Genomic DNA, 16,194 nt, shown 5'->3' with positions numbered 1-16,194 from the left:
TGTCAAAATACTTCATTAAGTTAAAGTCGTGTACTCAAAATCTTACTCAAGTAAAAGTATTAGCATCAATATATTTGTATTTGTGGCAATTCTAGATAATATTTTTGCATCAATAGCTTTTTACAGTTGGGATTGATTTTGTATGAATTAATTAAAATTATTTTGTGAATTAAATAGTTAGTCCACTAGTTACATTTTCTAGACATTTTGTTAACATTATAGGACATAGTTACTGGATTTTCCGTGGAAAAATTTAAATAACTTGTGTTTTAATTGCACACAAATCATTTAGTAGTGTAATAAAATAATAATTATGGACTGATTTGGCTGTTACCCCTTGCACCAAAATCAATGTGTAGCTGAGGAATGTGATATGTCTTGACAGCTTTTGAATGCATTGCCACGAAGGCTGGTTCCGATATTTCCCTCGGGGTGTTTATGATCCCGTACCTTAATGACAGTACCATCATCTCCTGTGTTAAATGCAGATTAGCTAAATCATAGCTGTATAAACTCTATAGTGATATATATTTCATAGATGACTCACAATCCCTCTTACATATGATTTAAGTCAGTTTAATGCTTATCAGTTCGGTATTAGGGAAGAGGAAAATATGTATTATGTGATGACGTTGAATATTGTCATAATGATATTAACTGTGATAAACTATATATTAACGTTTACTACCAATACTGCTTTCTGCAAAAATACAACACTCTTTCATAATACTAAATAAATGTGTATTGCACAAGTAGACGTCGTAGTCCCTCTCTGAGTCGTGTGTTGCTGTCTGCAGGTCTTCTGGAGAGCAGCATGCGTCTGAAGCCTCACGAAGCTCAGAGCTATCGTAAGAAAGCTCTCTGGGTGTCCTGGGTCTCCATCGTGATCACGCTCATCCTGGCCGTCGTCTCTTTCAGTGAGTAACGCTCCCTGCTGCTCGGTTCTTCAGCTGAAGGACGGGTTTGTTATTTACCGGCATCTGATAGGCTGACTAAACAACTGCACTTAAAACACTGCTTTGACGTCCTTCAAACTCCCATGGCTTCCACTTCAAATGTCAACTTCTCTCAGGCAACAAAGCCACAGGAAGCGTTGGTGCTGTTCAAGAGTGTGAACTTGACCTTGGGTTTTATTTCTGTCGGAGGAAGAAGAAGAAGTCCTGGTTTCGGCATAGATAAGATGAGTCATTCATTGAGGGGAGGAAGGGAAGAATTGGGACGTTGTTCAGACTTTGACATCCCTTATTTTTCATATCTCTGCATGTCAAAGGCTTGAAGTGATAGACTTTGTAGATCTAACTCAGGCTGCATGTTGTTTTTCTCTTTGTTGGCACTTGACACACTTGAATCTGTGTCAGATATCTTTGATAAATAGGCAAAATGTTAATTTGGATGAGGATTATTTTAGATATTCTCTAAACCTTGTCTTATTTATTCACATGACGATGCTTCTTCCTCTGCAGGGAATACAGAGCAGGGCTTTGACAGATGACTTTGTAGCTGCAGTGTAGCCTCACTATTTTTCAGAGATTGTAAAGATATAGTTGTTCTTCATGGACTAATATAGACCTTAAAGGTGGGGTAGGTAAGTTTGAGAAACCGGCTCGAGATACACTTGTTGTTATATTCCAAGGAATGCTCTGAACATCCCGATAGCGATGAATATCTGAAGTGCTTTGACAAAACATCCATAGAGAAAAGTCATCCGTGGAAGCCGTGGCGCTGTAAAAAGCTCGACCAATCATCTGCCTCGGCCCGGGTAAAGTAACTGGATGGCCTACCTGCCTGTCAGCTTTCCATCGGGGCACAGACTGATCTCGTGCCCTCATTGGTCATGTGCTCGTTCGTGTGTGTTGGGGGAGGGGCTCTGTGAGGAAGCGGCAGATTTTTTCCGGTTGTGTATTTTCAAATTCTAGCGCACTTGAGCTGGTTTCTCCAAAACTACCTACCCCACCTTTAAAGATTGCAAACATGTCTCTTTACTGAACATATGCATCAGACATTTATATCCACATCATGCCCGCTCTCACTCATAAATGAAACGTGGCACTGCTTGCAAATGAGCTGCAGAAATAAGCAGAGTTGAACGAGGCAGCAGCAGCAGCAGCAGTTCTAGTTAACAGCGTCTTTACTCAACACACACACACACACACACACACACACACACACACACACACACACACACACACACACACACACACACACACACACACACACACACACACACACACACACACACACACACACACACACACACACACACACACACACACACACACACACACACACACACTTGTTTCACTTCGATTCTGACACTCGGGAGAAGAAACAAACAGTTAGTGAGAAATACCAGTGGTTCAATAAATGAATCAGGCTGGTTTGAGAAGGAAATTAAGATTTAAATTGGATTGGCTGACCTCGTGGGTAGAGTCAGTGCAGCGAGTTGCTGTTGGAGTGAAGCCATCTTGTTTTTAGAAATCAGCCCCTCTTCCTGAGCCCACTTCCTGTCTGTGATAAAGTCTGGGCAGGTCCGTCTCAGCTTCCTTCTGTTATGTATGTTCAACTGTGTGTTTAATTAACCCCTTAAGACCCAAGGCGTTATGTACATTAGCTACAGCATTTGGCAGCACCCTCCTACATGCAACATACTAGACGTACAATAGTGGAAGAGACTTAATGGGGCTAATATACAGGTGTGTGTACTTCACAGAGCTATAAGTAGACCGACACAGATATATTGGTTAGTTGTTGAACATTAGAATTACCTCCAACTATTTTAATAATCAATTCATTGGTTTGGTTCATTGTTAAGAAGAAAAGCTCAATATTCTCTGATTTCAGCTTCTCTAATGTAAATGTAAGGTTTTTTCTTTACTCAATTATAACATTAAACTGGATGTCTTAATGTTGTGGACTAAAAAAGGTGTTGGACGGTAATTGACATGTTTATATACCCAACAACTAGTCAACTAGATGCACTATGAGCTTATCGTTGCTGTGCGGATTCTACTTCTTATTCCACCTGCAACTTCCTGTGTAATATTATAGTGAGCAACATTTATTAGCAAACAAGCAACGACAAACCTCCTGTTTGGCAACATGTGTGAGAGTCGTGTTGTGAACCAGCTGTTGGCACACTGCGTGTTTCTATAAGGAGCTTTTGCATTCGGGGACATTGTAAACTGAGTAAACACGGTAAGACATCATTCAAAGGACGAAACGAATGGACTCAGGCGGTAGAAAGTACACAGAGAAAGCAAATATTAAAACCATTACTCCGTCATTGATGTCCTGAATAAAAACAAGGTATGGGTTTGACTCTTAATGGCTATATATGTGTTAAAAAGAATATGAAAAGTGCCTTTATGCTATCTAGAGCAGAGCAGTAGAAGAAATCTATTTTCATAATGGATTAATCGCTCATTTTTCTAGCAAAAACGTCAGAAAATGCCTTAATATATGATATTAAAGGCATCATATATTAAGGCATTTTACATTGTAGCTAACGTACATATGACTAATGACAATCCAAGATAATTAAAAACCTTGTATTTTGAAAAACTGACGTGGACATTTCCCACAATTTTTAGTTTAGAATATAATTAACAGGTGAATCAGCAATGACAATAAGTGCTATGTGTCGCCCTAATGGCCTCGTTAAACTATCAAAAAGGACAAGCCGGAAATGTTCTATCTATAAATCACTGATCACTTTCATTTTATTATTAAAGGAAATGGAGCATTATTTGCCTTCTTGCTGAGTTAGATAAGAACATTGATACGACTCTCATGTCTCTACACTATACGCACAAGCTATTAACGTCAACACAACAAGCTATGAAACATATCTTCGTGATGAATTATCTTAAGCTGCTCCCTGTTCGCTCTGCATGATGCCAGCGTTAAAGCTACACATCTTGTAGAACATTCTCATTAAGACGCCTTCTTTAGCACACAGAGAGAGAGTGTGTGTGTGTGTGTGTGTGTGTGTGTGTGTGTGTGTGTGTGTGTGTGTGTGTGTGTGTGTGTGTGTGTGTGTGTGTGTGTGTGTGTGTGTGTGTGTGTGTGTGTGTGTGTGTGTGTGTGTGTGTGTGTGTGAATGGGATCGAGGGCAGGCAGGTGCAGCTTATCACATAGATGTTACAGTGGGAAAAATAGCATGTGTATGTCACAGAAGAGAGAGGGGATACTGTTGCTTTGAAAGAGCCCAGGGGCCTGTACTACGAAGCCGGTTCAACCTAACCTGGATATGTTCGAGTTAGCCGGTTGGCCTAATCCAAAACATACGCGCTGTCGTGATGTCCTTTAATTCAGCCTGAACTGGACAGTCTATTTGTATCAGGAGGCTGTGGCTAAGTGGATAGTACGATGGACTTCGCATCAGGGGATAGCAAGTTCGAATCCCACTGCATGTCGTTGTGTCCCTGAGACACTTCACCCCAAATTGCTCCTGTGGGGATTGTCAACAGTACTGAATGTATGTTAGTCCATCCATCTTCTCCACTTATCCGTGGTCGGGTCTCGGGGTATCAGTTCCAGCAGAGAGCCCCAAACGTTCCTTTCCCCTCATCAACCAGCTCTGACTGGGGGGTCAAGGCGCTTCCAGGCCAGAAGAGATATAATCCCTCCACCTGGTCCTAGGTCTACCCCTCGGTCTCTTCCCAGCTGGACGTGCCTGGAACACCTCCTAGGGAGGCGCCCAGGTGGCATCCTAACTAGGTGCTCGAACCACCTCAACTGGCTCCTTTCGACGCAAAGGAGGAGCGGCTCAACTCCGAGTCCCTCCCGGATGACTTCTCACCTTATCCCTAAGGGAGACACCAGCCACCCGGCGGAGGAAACCCATCTCGGCCGCTTGTATCCGCGATCTCGTTCTTTGGGTCATGACCCATCCTTCATGACCGTAGGAACGAAAATGGCCCGGTAGACAGAGAGCTTTGCCTTCTGGCTCCGCTCCCTTTTCGTCACAACGGTGCGGTAAAGCGACTGCAGTACCGCTCCCGCTGCTCCGATTCTCCGGCCCATCTCACGCTCCATCGTTCCCTCACTCGAGAACAAGACCCCGAGATACTTGAACTCCTTCACTTGGGGTAAGGACTCATTCCCTACTTGGAGTGGACAGTCCATCGGTTTCCTGCTGAGAACCATGGCCTCAGATTTGGAGGTGCTGATCCTCATCCCAGCCGCTTCACACTCGGTTGCGAACCGATCCAGTGAGTGCTGAAGGTCGCAGACCGATGAAGCCATCAGAACCACATCATCTGCAAAAAGCAGTGGTGCAATCCTTAGTCCACCGAACTGCAGACCCCCCCCCCCACGACTACGCCTCGAAATCCGATCCATGTATATTACAAACAGGATTGGTGACAAAGCGCAGCCCTGGCGGAGGCCAACCCTCACTGTATGTTAGTCACTTTGGATAAAAGTAATGTGATGAACCAAACTGAAGCAGATTAGAAGTAGAATCAAATCAAATCAAATCAAGTTTGACTTATATAGCACATTTATAAACGATTTTTGGTCGAGCCAAAGTGCTGTACATGTAATAAAAATAGCCTACAGTCGAGACACTTTACCGCAAATACAACAGCACAGATTGTTCAGAATATCAGTACGAGAAAAACGACACCCTCTATCCTTAGACCCTATGTCCTTAGGCCCTCTGTCCTTAGACCCTCTGTCCTCAGACCCTCTGTCCTTAGGCCCTCTGTCCTCAGACCCTCTGTCCTCAGACCCTCTGTCCTCAGACCCTCTGTCCTTTGACCCTCTGTCCTTAGACCCTCTGTCCTTAGACCCTCTATCCTCAGACCCTCTGTCCTCAGACCCTCTGTCCTCAGACCCTCTGTCCTTAGGCCCTCTGTCCTTAGGCCCTCTGTCCTCAGACCCTCTGTCCTTAGACCCTCTGTCCTTTGACCCTCTGTCCTCAGACCCTCTGTCCTCAGACCCTCTGTCCTCAGACCCTCTGTCCTCAGACCCTCTGTCCTCAGACCCTCTGTCCTTTGACCCTCTGTCCTTAGACCCTCTGTCCTTAGACCCTCTATCCTTAGACCCTCTGTCCTCAGACCCTCTGTCCTTAGGCCCTCTGTCCTTAGGCCCTCTGTCCTCAGACCCTCTGTCCTTAGACCCTCTGTCCTTTGACCCTCTGTCCTCAGACCCTCTCTCCTCAGACCCTCTGTCCTTAGACCCTCTGTCCTCAGACCCTCTCTCCTCAGACCCTCTGTCCTCAGACCCTCTGTCCTTAGACCCTCTGTCCTTTGACCCTCTGTCCTTTGACCCTCTGTCCTCAGACCCTCTGTCCTCAGACCCTCTGTCCTCAGACCCTCTGTCCTTAGACCCTCTGTCCTCAGACCCTCTGTCCTCAGACCCTCTGTCCTCAGACCCTCTGTCCTTAGACCCTCTGTCCTTAGACCCTCTGTCCTTAGACCCTCTATCCTTAGACCCTCTGTCCTCAGACCCTCTGTCCTTAGGCCCTCTGTCCTTAGGCCCTCTGTCCTCAGACCCTCTGTCCTTAGACCCTCTGTCCTTTGACCCTCTGTCCTCAGACCCTCTGTCCTCAGACCCTCTGTCCTTAGGCCCTCTGTCCTTAGGCCCTCTGTCCTCAGACCCTCTGTCCTTAGACCCTCTGTCCTTAGACCCTCTGTCCTCAGACCCTCTGTCCTCAGACCCTCTGTCCTTAGACCCTCTGTCCTCAGACCCTCTGTCCTTAGACCCTCTGTCCTTAGACCCTCTGTCCTTAGACCCTCTGTCCTTAGACCCTCACAACGTACAAGGAAAAACTTCCGGAGAAACCCCACAGTTTAAAGGGAACATGGAGAAACCTCAGGGAGAGCAACAGAGGAGGGATCCCTCTCCCAGGACGGACAGACGTGCAATAGATGCCGTGTGGAAATCCAAGAGATAATAAATGTTACAGCATACAGACCGAATGTTAGGAAATGCATGTGTCTGTAAGAAGAAGATGAATCCACGAGGATGTCAGCTACAATCCTGAGGAAGCCATCAGGGAAGCAGCAAGACGAGACCCGAGGCAGGACCGCAGAGACAGGTTCAGCCACGACCCGAAGTCCACGACTTAATCCAGAACTCAGGATAGAGGATCGAGGACACAGGACTACAGCAAGAGGATCAGCCTCGACTCCGGATCCCGGCGTAGATATAGATACAAGACAAGAAAACATTTGTTTGGGTTAATCGGAACAAGAGAATACACGGACACAGACAGACAGACGGAAGAACAAGCACTCCCTTAGGACAGGTTGAGGGCAAAGGGTAGCGGCACACTGAGGGAACAAGGTCCCCACTGGAGCTGGTGAGAGATAGGGAGGTACGCTGTGTCTAAAGTTGTTATGTATGTAATCAGCCCTCTCTGCAGCTTACAGAACAAGGTGCTGTTCCAGCAGCAGAGGGAGACTAACAGCATCCGTCCACCAAGTGTACACAAAAATATGGTTGGCAGTGATTTGCATAATGCAGCTCCAGAAACAGCCAATGAACAGGCAGAGCTCAGATGGGGTTGTATCTTCTGTACTCCTGCGATTCTTGTCAGATGAGACAAGGAGGGAAGAGGGGGGGGGACGGAGGAGATATCATGTGTGTGTGTGTGTGTGTGTGTGTGTGTGTGTGTGTGTGTGTGTGTGTGTGTGTGTGTGTGTGTGTGTGTGTGTGTGTGTGTGATAGCCCGCTGCGATGCTAGAGCTCCGTCTCTGCTGACACCCACCAAGCTTTCTCGGGAGCCAATTAGCCGTCGCTGGGCTCCGCTTTGAAGAGCCGCAGCAGATTCATTTACACACAACTTCTTGTCTCTGCTCCGAATGAAGGAGCTAGGAAAGAGGGGAAGGAAAGAGGGGGTGAGAGAGGAGCAACATACATTTCTAGATGATCTAACCACCAGCTTATGATGTTCACGCGCAGGTCGGTGAGGTTTCCATGTAAAATAAGACCTCTACCAGCTGGAAAGTTTCATAACGTTGCATGAAATAACTTCCAAGATAAAAGCTATCAAGTCTCTGTGTGGCTCTCTGAAGATTATAGCAGATACTTTTGTATTTTACTTTGAAATTGCATCTTTTTTTACCTTTCTGTACATACATGCATGCTCAGTTAATGACGTGTCAAAGCCCTCCATGTGTGAACAGAAAAAGAGAGCCTCGTCGCGTCACGCAGCGTCCTTGTTATGTCAACTCTAGCCGATGCGTGAGATCTGGTTCCTCCCTTTCCATGAACATCTATCGATTTGTATTTGCTTGTCTGTCACCGCACTGAAATAACGTCTTGTGTGTTAAAGCAGGGGTCAACTGTGCCTCGATGTGTCAGACGTATTGCTTCCATCTCTGCAGATCTCTCATATTACAAAACAACGCTCACAATCTCATCTGTATTCAGGGGTTGTTCATGTGAGCTGGAGTGTGCTCGAAAGCACGAGCACAGGCAGCATTCATCTGTTCTCATTGCGGCCTGGGGAAGGGGAGGATTGCACCTTGGCTGATTGTCGGTGAAACAATAAAGAAAGGAGAGGGAAAGGAGATTGGGAGGCTTGAGAAGGAGGGGAAAGGAGCTAGGAAGTGGATACAACTATGATGTTGCTTTTGTTGCATCAGAAATAATATTGAGAAGCGAAAGGGAAGTGTTTGTGCAGGCAGGCTGAGGCGAGTCTCTGGCCCGAGCGCCGCGAAAAATAAACCTGTGAGGAAAGGGTTCCTCCCCGCCATCTATGCATGCATGCTCACAATTAAAACACTCAGTCAATAAAAGGTTTGCTGCATTAACGATACGATCTGATGATTTGATCCATCACTGCAGTATGAAGGAGGGGTCTGTCAGCTGTTTTGATTTGTTTGTATGACATCCTTATCCTGGTGTCAGTACTTTTGTAAAGCACTTTGAATTGCCTCGTGTTGAAAAGTGCTATATAAATAAACTTGCCTTGCCTTAATTTGTCTTTGGTGGGAAGCATGCGTCAGGTAAACACTACTGAAGATAATGAATGAATAGCTGAGTATTAATAATCTTTTATTAGTAATATTACTTTCTTTTCGGATTTGTCAACTCTTATGTAGTTAAAGGTGGGGTAGGTACGTTTGAGAAACCCGCTCGAGATACACTTGTTGTTATATCCAACTGGTAACTGGATGGCCTACCTGCCTGTCAGCCTTCGATCGGGGCACACACTCATCTCGTGCCCTCATTGGTCATGTGCGCGTTCGTGTGTGTTGGGGGAGGGGCAGACTTTCTCCGGTCGTGTATTTTCAAAATTCTAGCGATCTCGAGCCGGTTTCTCAAACTTACCTACCCCACCTTTAAGTGCTTTAATGTGGGGATATATACCTGGGACCAGACTACATTTTGTAACGTAAAAAGATGACTGAAATGCATGACTTTTATAGGAAGAAGTGGTGATTAAAGGTGGGAAGAATATGTGTATGTTCCCCCTTTTAAAATTCAGCTTTTTCTACTATTAATATGTTTTGATTGAACCCAAACTGCCTACTTTCGTTTAACAGTGTGTCTTTATTGTCTTCCCAGCTGTGTCCATCATGCGCCACAGTGCTTCTGCTTTTGCATTTGCTGTAAGTCAACTTTAAAGTCTCCTCTTCACTTTAGTTACGCACACTTTAAGTTGTAGGGTAAAATAAGAGAATCTGAAACTGTTTTATTTTGTTTTCTCTCTGCAGTTTGATGCCTCCCTGGATGTGTTGTCCTCTGCTATAGTACTGTGGCGGTACAGCAACCCGTCAGCGGTCCACTCTGCACACCGCGAATACCTGTGAGTACAAAATAATACATGTTACCCGTCAAATCCTTGTTTGCTGTAATCTAGGGTCGAGCTAAGTACATATGACCCCTGACATTATCAGGCAGCTGGACATAACTGGTACCCACATCATTTATATTTGAGGCATAAAACCCCGCTGTAATAACGAGGTAATTACTTGATGGCTTGCCTGCACCGACGGCACCTACATCAAAACTGACTAAATATGTAATTCATCTTGCAGAATGTCATACAAATATATTAAATACATGTCCAAGAAGTAAATATATTGTGTGACGGCTGTCTTTCGATATATTGTGAATTCTGTGTTTTAAAATCCAATTTAAAGACTTGCAGACCATGCAGTTGTTTTAGGCTTGACCATATGGTTTCATTACACCTGTGATGATGATACATCCTATATATGTGATGTAATTGTGTGTGTGTGTGTGTGTGTGTGTGTGTGTGTGTTTTGGCATTTTTTTAAAACTGAAATTACTTTGACAGCAATAACAAAAAACAACAGCATCTGTTACCGAATGAATCACATGAAACTTACTGTCAGAGCATCTGGTAGATTCAAACAGTGAGTCACACACACACACACACACACACACACACACACACACACACACACACACACACACACACACACACACACACACACACACACACACACACACACACACACACACACACACACACACACACACACACACAATAGCGTCATCTGTGTGTTTGTCCTACAGCTAGTGAGAGGAGTACTGACAACCAGAGAATCAATATTATTTTTTATTTTTTTCGTCTGCGTTTGATGGGGGGGGGGGGGGGCATATGGCTCAATAGGGATGCTCAGGTACAGAACGGTTGCCATGGTAACAAGCTCAAGGTTGTCAACAAAAGCACCGTGATACAAAAGGTGGCATTTAAATATAAAGGGGCTCTATTCTGCTGATGTTCAGGTGTATATCAGTGTGTAGTGTCTCTACTTTAAAGAGTCCTCTCCTGCTGATGTTCAGGTGTATATCAGTATGTAGTGTCTCCACTTTAAAGAGTCCTCTCCTGCTGATGTTCAGGTGTATATCAGTATGTAGTGTCTCTACTTTAAAGAGTCCTCTCCTGCTGATGTTCAGGTGTATATCAGTATGTAGTGTCTCTACTTTAAAGAGTCCTCTCCTGCTGATGTTCAGGTGTATATCAGTATGTAGTGTCTCTACTTTAAAGAGTCCTCTCCTGCTGATGTTCAGGTGTATATCAGTATGTAGTGTCTCCACTTTAAAGAGTCCTCTCCTGCTGATGTTCAGGTGTATATCAGTATGTAGTGTCTCTACTTTAAAGAGTCCTCTCCTGCTGATGTTCAGGTGTATATCAGTATGTAGTGTCTCTACTTTAAAGAGTCCTCTCCTGCTGATGTTCAGGTGTATATCAGTATGTAGTGTCTCTACTTTAAAGAGTCCTCTCCTGATGATGTTCAGGTGTATATCAGTATGTAGTGTCTCTACTTTAAAGAGTCCTCTCCTGCTGATGTTCAGGTGTATATCAGTATGTAGTGTCTCTACTTTAAAGAGTCCTCTCCTGATGATGTTCAGGTGTATATCAGTATGTAGTGTCTCTACTTTAAAGAGTCCTCTCCTGATGATGTTCAGGTGTATATCAGTATGTAGTGTCTCTACTTTAAAGAGTCCTCTCCTGATGATGTTCAGGTGTATATCAGTATGTAGTGTCTCTACTTTAAAGAGTCCTCTCCTGCTGATGTTCAGGTGTATATCAGTATGTAGTGTCTCTACTTTAAAGAGTCCTCTCCTGCTGATGTTCAGGTGTATATCAGTATGTAGTGTCTCTACTTTAAAGAGTCCTCTCCTGCTGATGTTCAGGTGTATATTAGTATATAGGGTCTCTACTTTAAAGAGTCCTCTCCTGCTGATGTTCAGGTGTATATTAGTATGTAGTGTCTCTACTTTAAAGAGTCCTCTCCTGCTGATGTTCAGATGTATATTAGTATGTAGTGTCTCTACTTTAAAGAGTCCTCTCCTGCTGATGTTCAGGTGTATATTAGTATGTAGTGTCTCTACTTTAAAGAGTCCTCTCCTGCTGATGTTCAGGTGTATATTAGTATGTAGTGTCTCTACTTTAAAGAGTCCTCTCCTGCTGATGTTCAGGTGTATATCAGTATGTAGTGCCTCTACTTTAAAGAGTCCTCTCCTGCTGATGTTCAGGTGTATATCAGTATGTAGTGTCTCTACTTTAAAGAGTCCTCTCTTGCTGATGTTCAGGTGTATATCAGTATGTAGTGTCTCTACTTTAAAGAGTCCTCTCCTGCTGATGTTCAGGTGTATATCAGTATGTAGTGTCTCTACTTTAAAGAGTCCTCTCCTGCTGATGTTCAGGTGTATATCAGTGTGTAGTGTCTCTACTTTAAAGAGTCCTCTCCTGCTGATGTTCAGGTGTATATCAGTATGTAGTGTCTCTACTTTAAAGAGTCCTCTCCTGCTGATGTTCAGGTGTATATCAGTATGTAGTGTCTCTACTTTAAAGAGTCCTCTCCTGCTGATGTTCAGGTGTATCTCAGTATGTAGTGTCTCTACTTTAAAGAGTCCTCTCCTGCTGATGTTCAGGTGTATATCAGTATGTAGTGTCTCTACTTTAAAGAGTCCTCTCCTGCTGATGTTCAGGTGTATATCATTATGTAGTGTCTCTACTTTAAAGAGTCCTCTCCAGCTGATGTTCAGGTGTATATCAGTATGTAGTGTCTCTACTTTAAAGAGTCCTCTCCTGCTGATGTTCAGGTGTATCTCAGTATGTAGTGTCTCTACTTTAAAGAGTCCTCTCCTGCTGATGTTCAGGTGTATATCAGTATGTAGTGTCTCTACTTTAAAGAGTCCTCTCCTGCTGATGTTCAGGTGTATATCATTATGTAGAGTCTCTACTTTAAAGAGTCCTCTCCTGCTGATGTTCAGGTGTATATCAGTATGTAGTGTCTCTACTTTAAAGAGTCCTCTCCTGCTGATGTTCAGGTGTATATCAGTATGTAGTGTCTCTACTTTAAAGAGTCCTCTCCTGCTGATGTTCAGGTGTATATCAGTATGTAGTGTCTCTACTTTAAAGAGTCCTCTCCTGCTGATGTTCAGGTGTATATCAGTATGTAGTGTCTCTAATGTCTCCACGCTTTAATGTTTAAAAAGCTCTTTATTCTTCTCATACTGTCTGTGCTGCAGCACCTCTTTTCACCCTCTGTCTGAAACCAGAGCCCAGTCTGCTCGGATTGATTAGTTGGCCGGCTCTGTTGTGATTGGTCAACCGCTTAGAGATGTCCCGCCCCTTAGCCTATCACGTACAATGTGTTGGAGCGCTAGCCAATAGAAGCGTGAGTGTTACATAGTGATTTAATCTGGACATGTTCGGTGTTTCCTTAGTTACTTCATCCGGTCAAAACCAACGACCCGGACTTCTGCTCCAGCTGTTTTAAGTCGCGCGTGTGTGTGTGTGTGTGTGTGTGTGTGTGTGTGTGTGTGTGTGTGTGTGTGTGTGTGTGTGTGTGTGTGTGTGTGTGTGTGTGTGTGTGTGTGTGTGTGTGTGTGTGTGTCCTCGGGATCTGGTTAATTGGGCAAAGGTTTTTAAAAGGACATCTGCTGTGTCCCAGTAAATCAGTCACAGTGTGTGTCTCACATTGACAGTGATGGAAACAGCAGGCACTGATTTTCTACCGCCCTTAGAAGAAGAAGAAGAATAGTGACTTACAATAATAATACTTATATTTATTATAGCGCTTTATCAATGAATCTCAAAGCGCTTTACAAATACACATCGCACAGATCATACACACATGTAATGGTCATCTACTGTGGACAATACCTGTACCTCTTTTTCCTCCACAGAGCCTGCATTATCCTCGGAGTTGTTTTCATCCTGTCCTCCCTGTGCATTATCGGTAAAGCCATCCACGCTTTGGCCACCAAGGTGCTCCCTGAAGTGGTAAGAACGTATGGACTACTAACACACACCTGTGCTATACGTTTACGCTGTATTTGGCTTCTATTATCCTGTTATCCCACCATCTTCTAGATCTCCACTATTTCTATCTCTAATTTTTAAACGGATGAAAACACACTTTCTTCGGATGTGAAATTGCTTTGATGAGGAGGAGAATTACGCATTTCTTTTGGCTCCAGATAAACGCTCCTGAAATATGAACAATTAGGGAATCCTATGAAGGAAAAGCTCACTTCAATGATGTGGTGAAAAAAACTACATTTCCCAGAATTCAACACTTCTTAGCAATACCAACATAGTCTGTCTTTCCTTATTGTTTTGACGGAGAGTCCCCTTTTGACAGAAACGTACATATTGTGGGTTCAAACATTGCTAAAAAAGCCAGTTCAAGATTGAGAAAATATTTAATAGTTTCAATTTTTACTCACGAAAATACTAGATAATGACTAACATCGCGTAGTACACATCATAAATCAGGAAATATCTCTGAGCGTGGTGCAGAGGTCGGATTTCAAACTGGGGACGCCACAGAGTTTGGATTATAGCACGCATCATATGGGACAGATTATATTATCCATTTAACCCCAAATACATTAACATAGTACTCTGGCTCTCCCGACACAGCTTTGTCGTCCCACGCTGCCGAATTTAAGCCACACTTTTGGGGTATAATCAGATTTGTTGGTTTGATCTGTGGCTACTTTTACATATTTTTTGGCCAGATAGTAACGACCACTCTGTCCAGCCTTCTGCTCTCCGTGCTGTCTGCCAGGGACGAGGATTTGTATCCAAATCCCACCCCCCCCAAAAAGCCCTGTTGACTTAGTGCCTAATAATATCTTAGCAGTTATGTGATTTGCAGCTGATTTCGTCCCCGTCTTGCCTTTCGGACTGAAGTTCATCTAATAAGACGTGGTCACATGGTGCAGGACTCTGAGGAGAAGCTGTGCTGCTGAACAGATGGGAAGTTTTGGCTCTGAAAAATCTCCTGAAAGTTTTAATTATTTAGCGTTATGTGTTCCGGCAGAAGTGGCGCATTGAGGTACCTTCATTTCAGTATAGTTCATATTCAACTTCCTGGTGATATGTTGATCTACTAATATAACTCTAATAATATAAAAACAGCCCCTTACAATTTGTATTATGTATTGTATTGCCCTCATTAGTAGTTTCCACTTTATATTCAACAACAAAATGTTACGTTTAGAAGAATAATCCTCATTAGCTTTAATTTATTTTCACCTAAAAACGGTGGTTTAATCAGATTTGATTGACAGTGACCGAACAAACCCCACCTACACTGTACTATCTCTCACGATGAGACATATATGTTCGCAGACGAACACCGGCTATGATCGATGTTCATCTCGAGACAAATTGGGATAGAAAACAACTTTAATTGGTTTTCATTAGATCAGGTTTGTTTTCCCCCATCAACATCGTGTGTGTGTGTGTGTGTGTGTGTGTGTGTGTGTGTGTGTGTGTGTGTGTGTGTGTGTGTGTGTGAGAGAATAATGTCACACATCTCAGGTGTGATGACTTCCTAGTTTTATTACGCTGTTGCTAGGCGATAATCATCACGTGGTTTCAGCGTTGAGTCTCTCAGCGTGATGGTGATGAGTAAACATGGGAACATCGTGCTTAGCTGAGCTGAATTACTGCAGAGAGGATATTCAGGATCTTCCCCGGCCTCTCTCCACTTTACATCTTTGATTCAATCCACACTGTATCATTTTGAACATGAGAGGAAAAACATGTGTTGCTTACATCTGCATTTTACAGGCTTTAAAAATACGCTTTTTTAAGCATTTTATGGAATTTAGGAGATAATAGCAGAACACAGTTCTTAAAAGCCATATATTTAAAAGTATCACAACAGTACAACTTATTCCACAGAAAAAGCAAAGAAAAATGTATGTATGAAAAATGTATGTATGAAAAACTAAGATTTACTTTACATTCACACAAAAAAACTACATATTTGGTTGCTTCACACGATGTAATTATATTTGGGAATATAAAGCATACATTCACCACTTAAATCAAATTCTGTATGTACTTGGTTTCAGCTGCAGAACTAAAACATAGTGAGAAATCCTCATTTCAAGAGTTTCAAAAAGACACACTCGGGCTCAACAATCCTTTTATTGACGTTTCAGACCTGCTGTACTTTCTTCACTGTGGCTGCAGCGAGGGAAGGACACACACACACACACACACACACACACACACACACACACACACACACACACACACACACACACACACACACACACACACACACACACACACACACACACACACACACACACACACACACACACACAATACAAATGAAAACAAAGGCAGCCTGAGGCGCGGGAGGCAGACAGATTGTGTTTCTGTGAGTCGACTTGCTCCTCTTCTGTCTCACAGTCGGCTGCTAACACACTCTGAGTTATATTTAGCGTTCC

At 43.5% G+C, this 16,194-nt stretch overlaps 1 protein-coding gene across 1 annotated transcript in view; it reads left to right on the top strand.

Annotated features, from left to right (window-relative positions):
* LOC117460480 (transmembrane protein 163a) overlaps positions 1-16,194 on the top strand; it is a 41,500-nt gene that overhangs the window by 16,891 nt on the left and 8,415 nt on the right. Inside the window, exons 3-6 of the mRNA XM_034101915.2 lie at positions 798-917; positions 9,523-9,566; positions 9,672-9,763; positions 13,627-13,723. Coding sequence (XP_033957806.1) covers positions 798-917; positions 9,523-9,566; positions 9,672-9,763; positions 13,627-13,723 — 353 coding nt within the window. The remainder of the gene's footprint in view (positions 1-797; positions 918-9,522; positions 9,567-9,671; positions 9,764-13,626; positions 13,724-16,194) is intronic.

This window comes from Pseudochaenichthys georgianus, chromosome 2 (genome assembly GCF_902827115.2).
Source record: "Pseudochaenichthys georgianus chromosome 2, fPseGeo1.2, whole genome shotgun sequence".
NCBI lineage: Eukaryota > Metazoa > Chordata > Actinopteri > Perciformes > Channichthyidae > Pseudochaenichthys > Pseudochaenichthys georgianus.
Note: the sequence above shows the minus strand (reverse complement) of the source record. Positions and strands in the feature narration are given on the sequence as shown.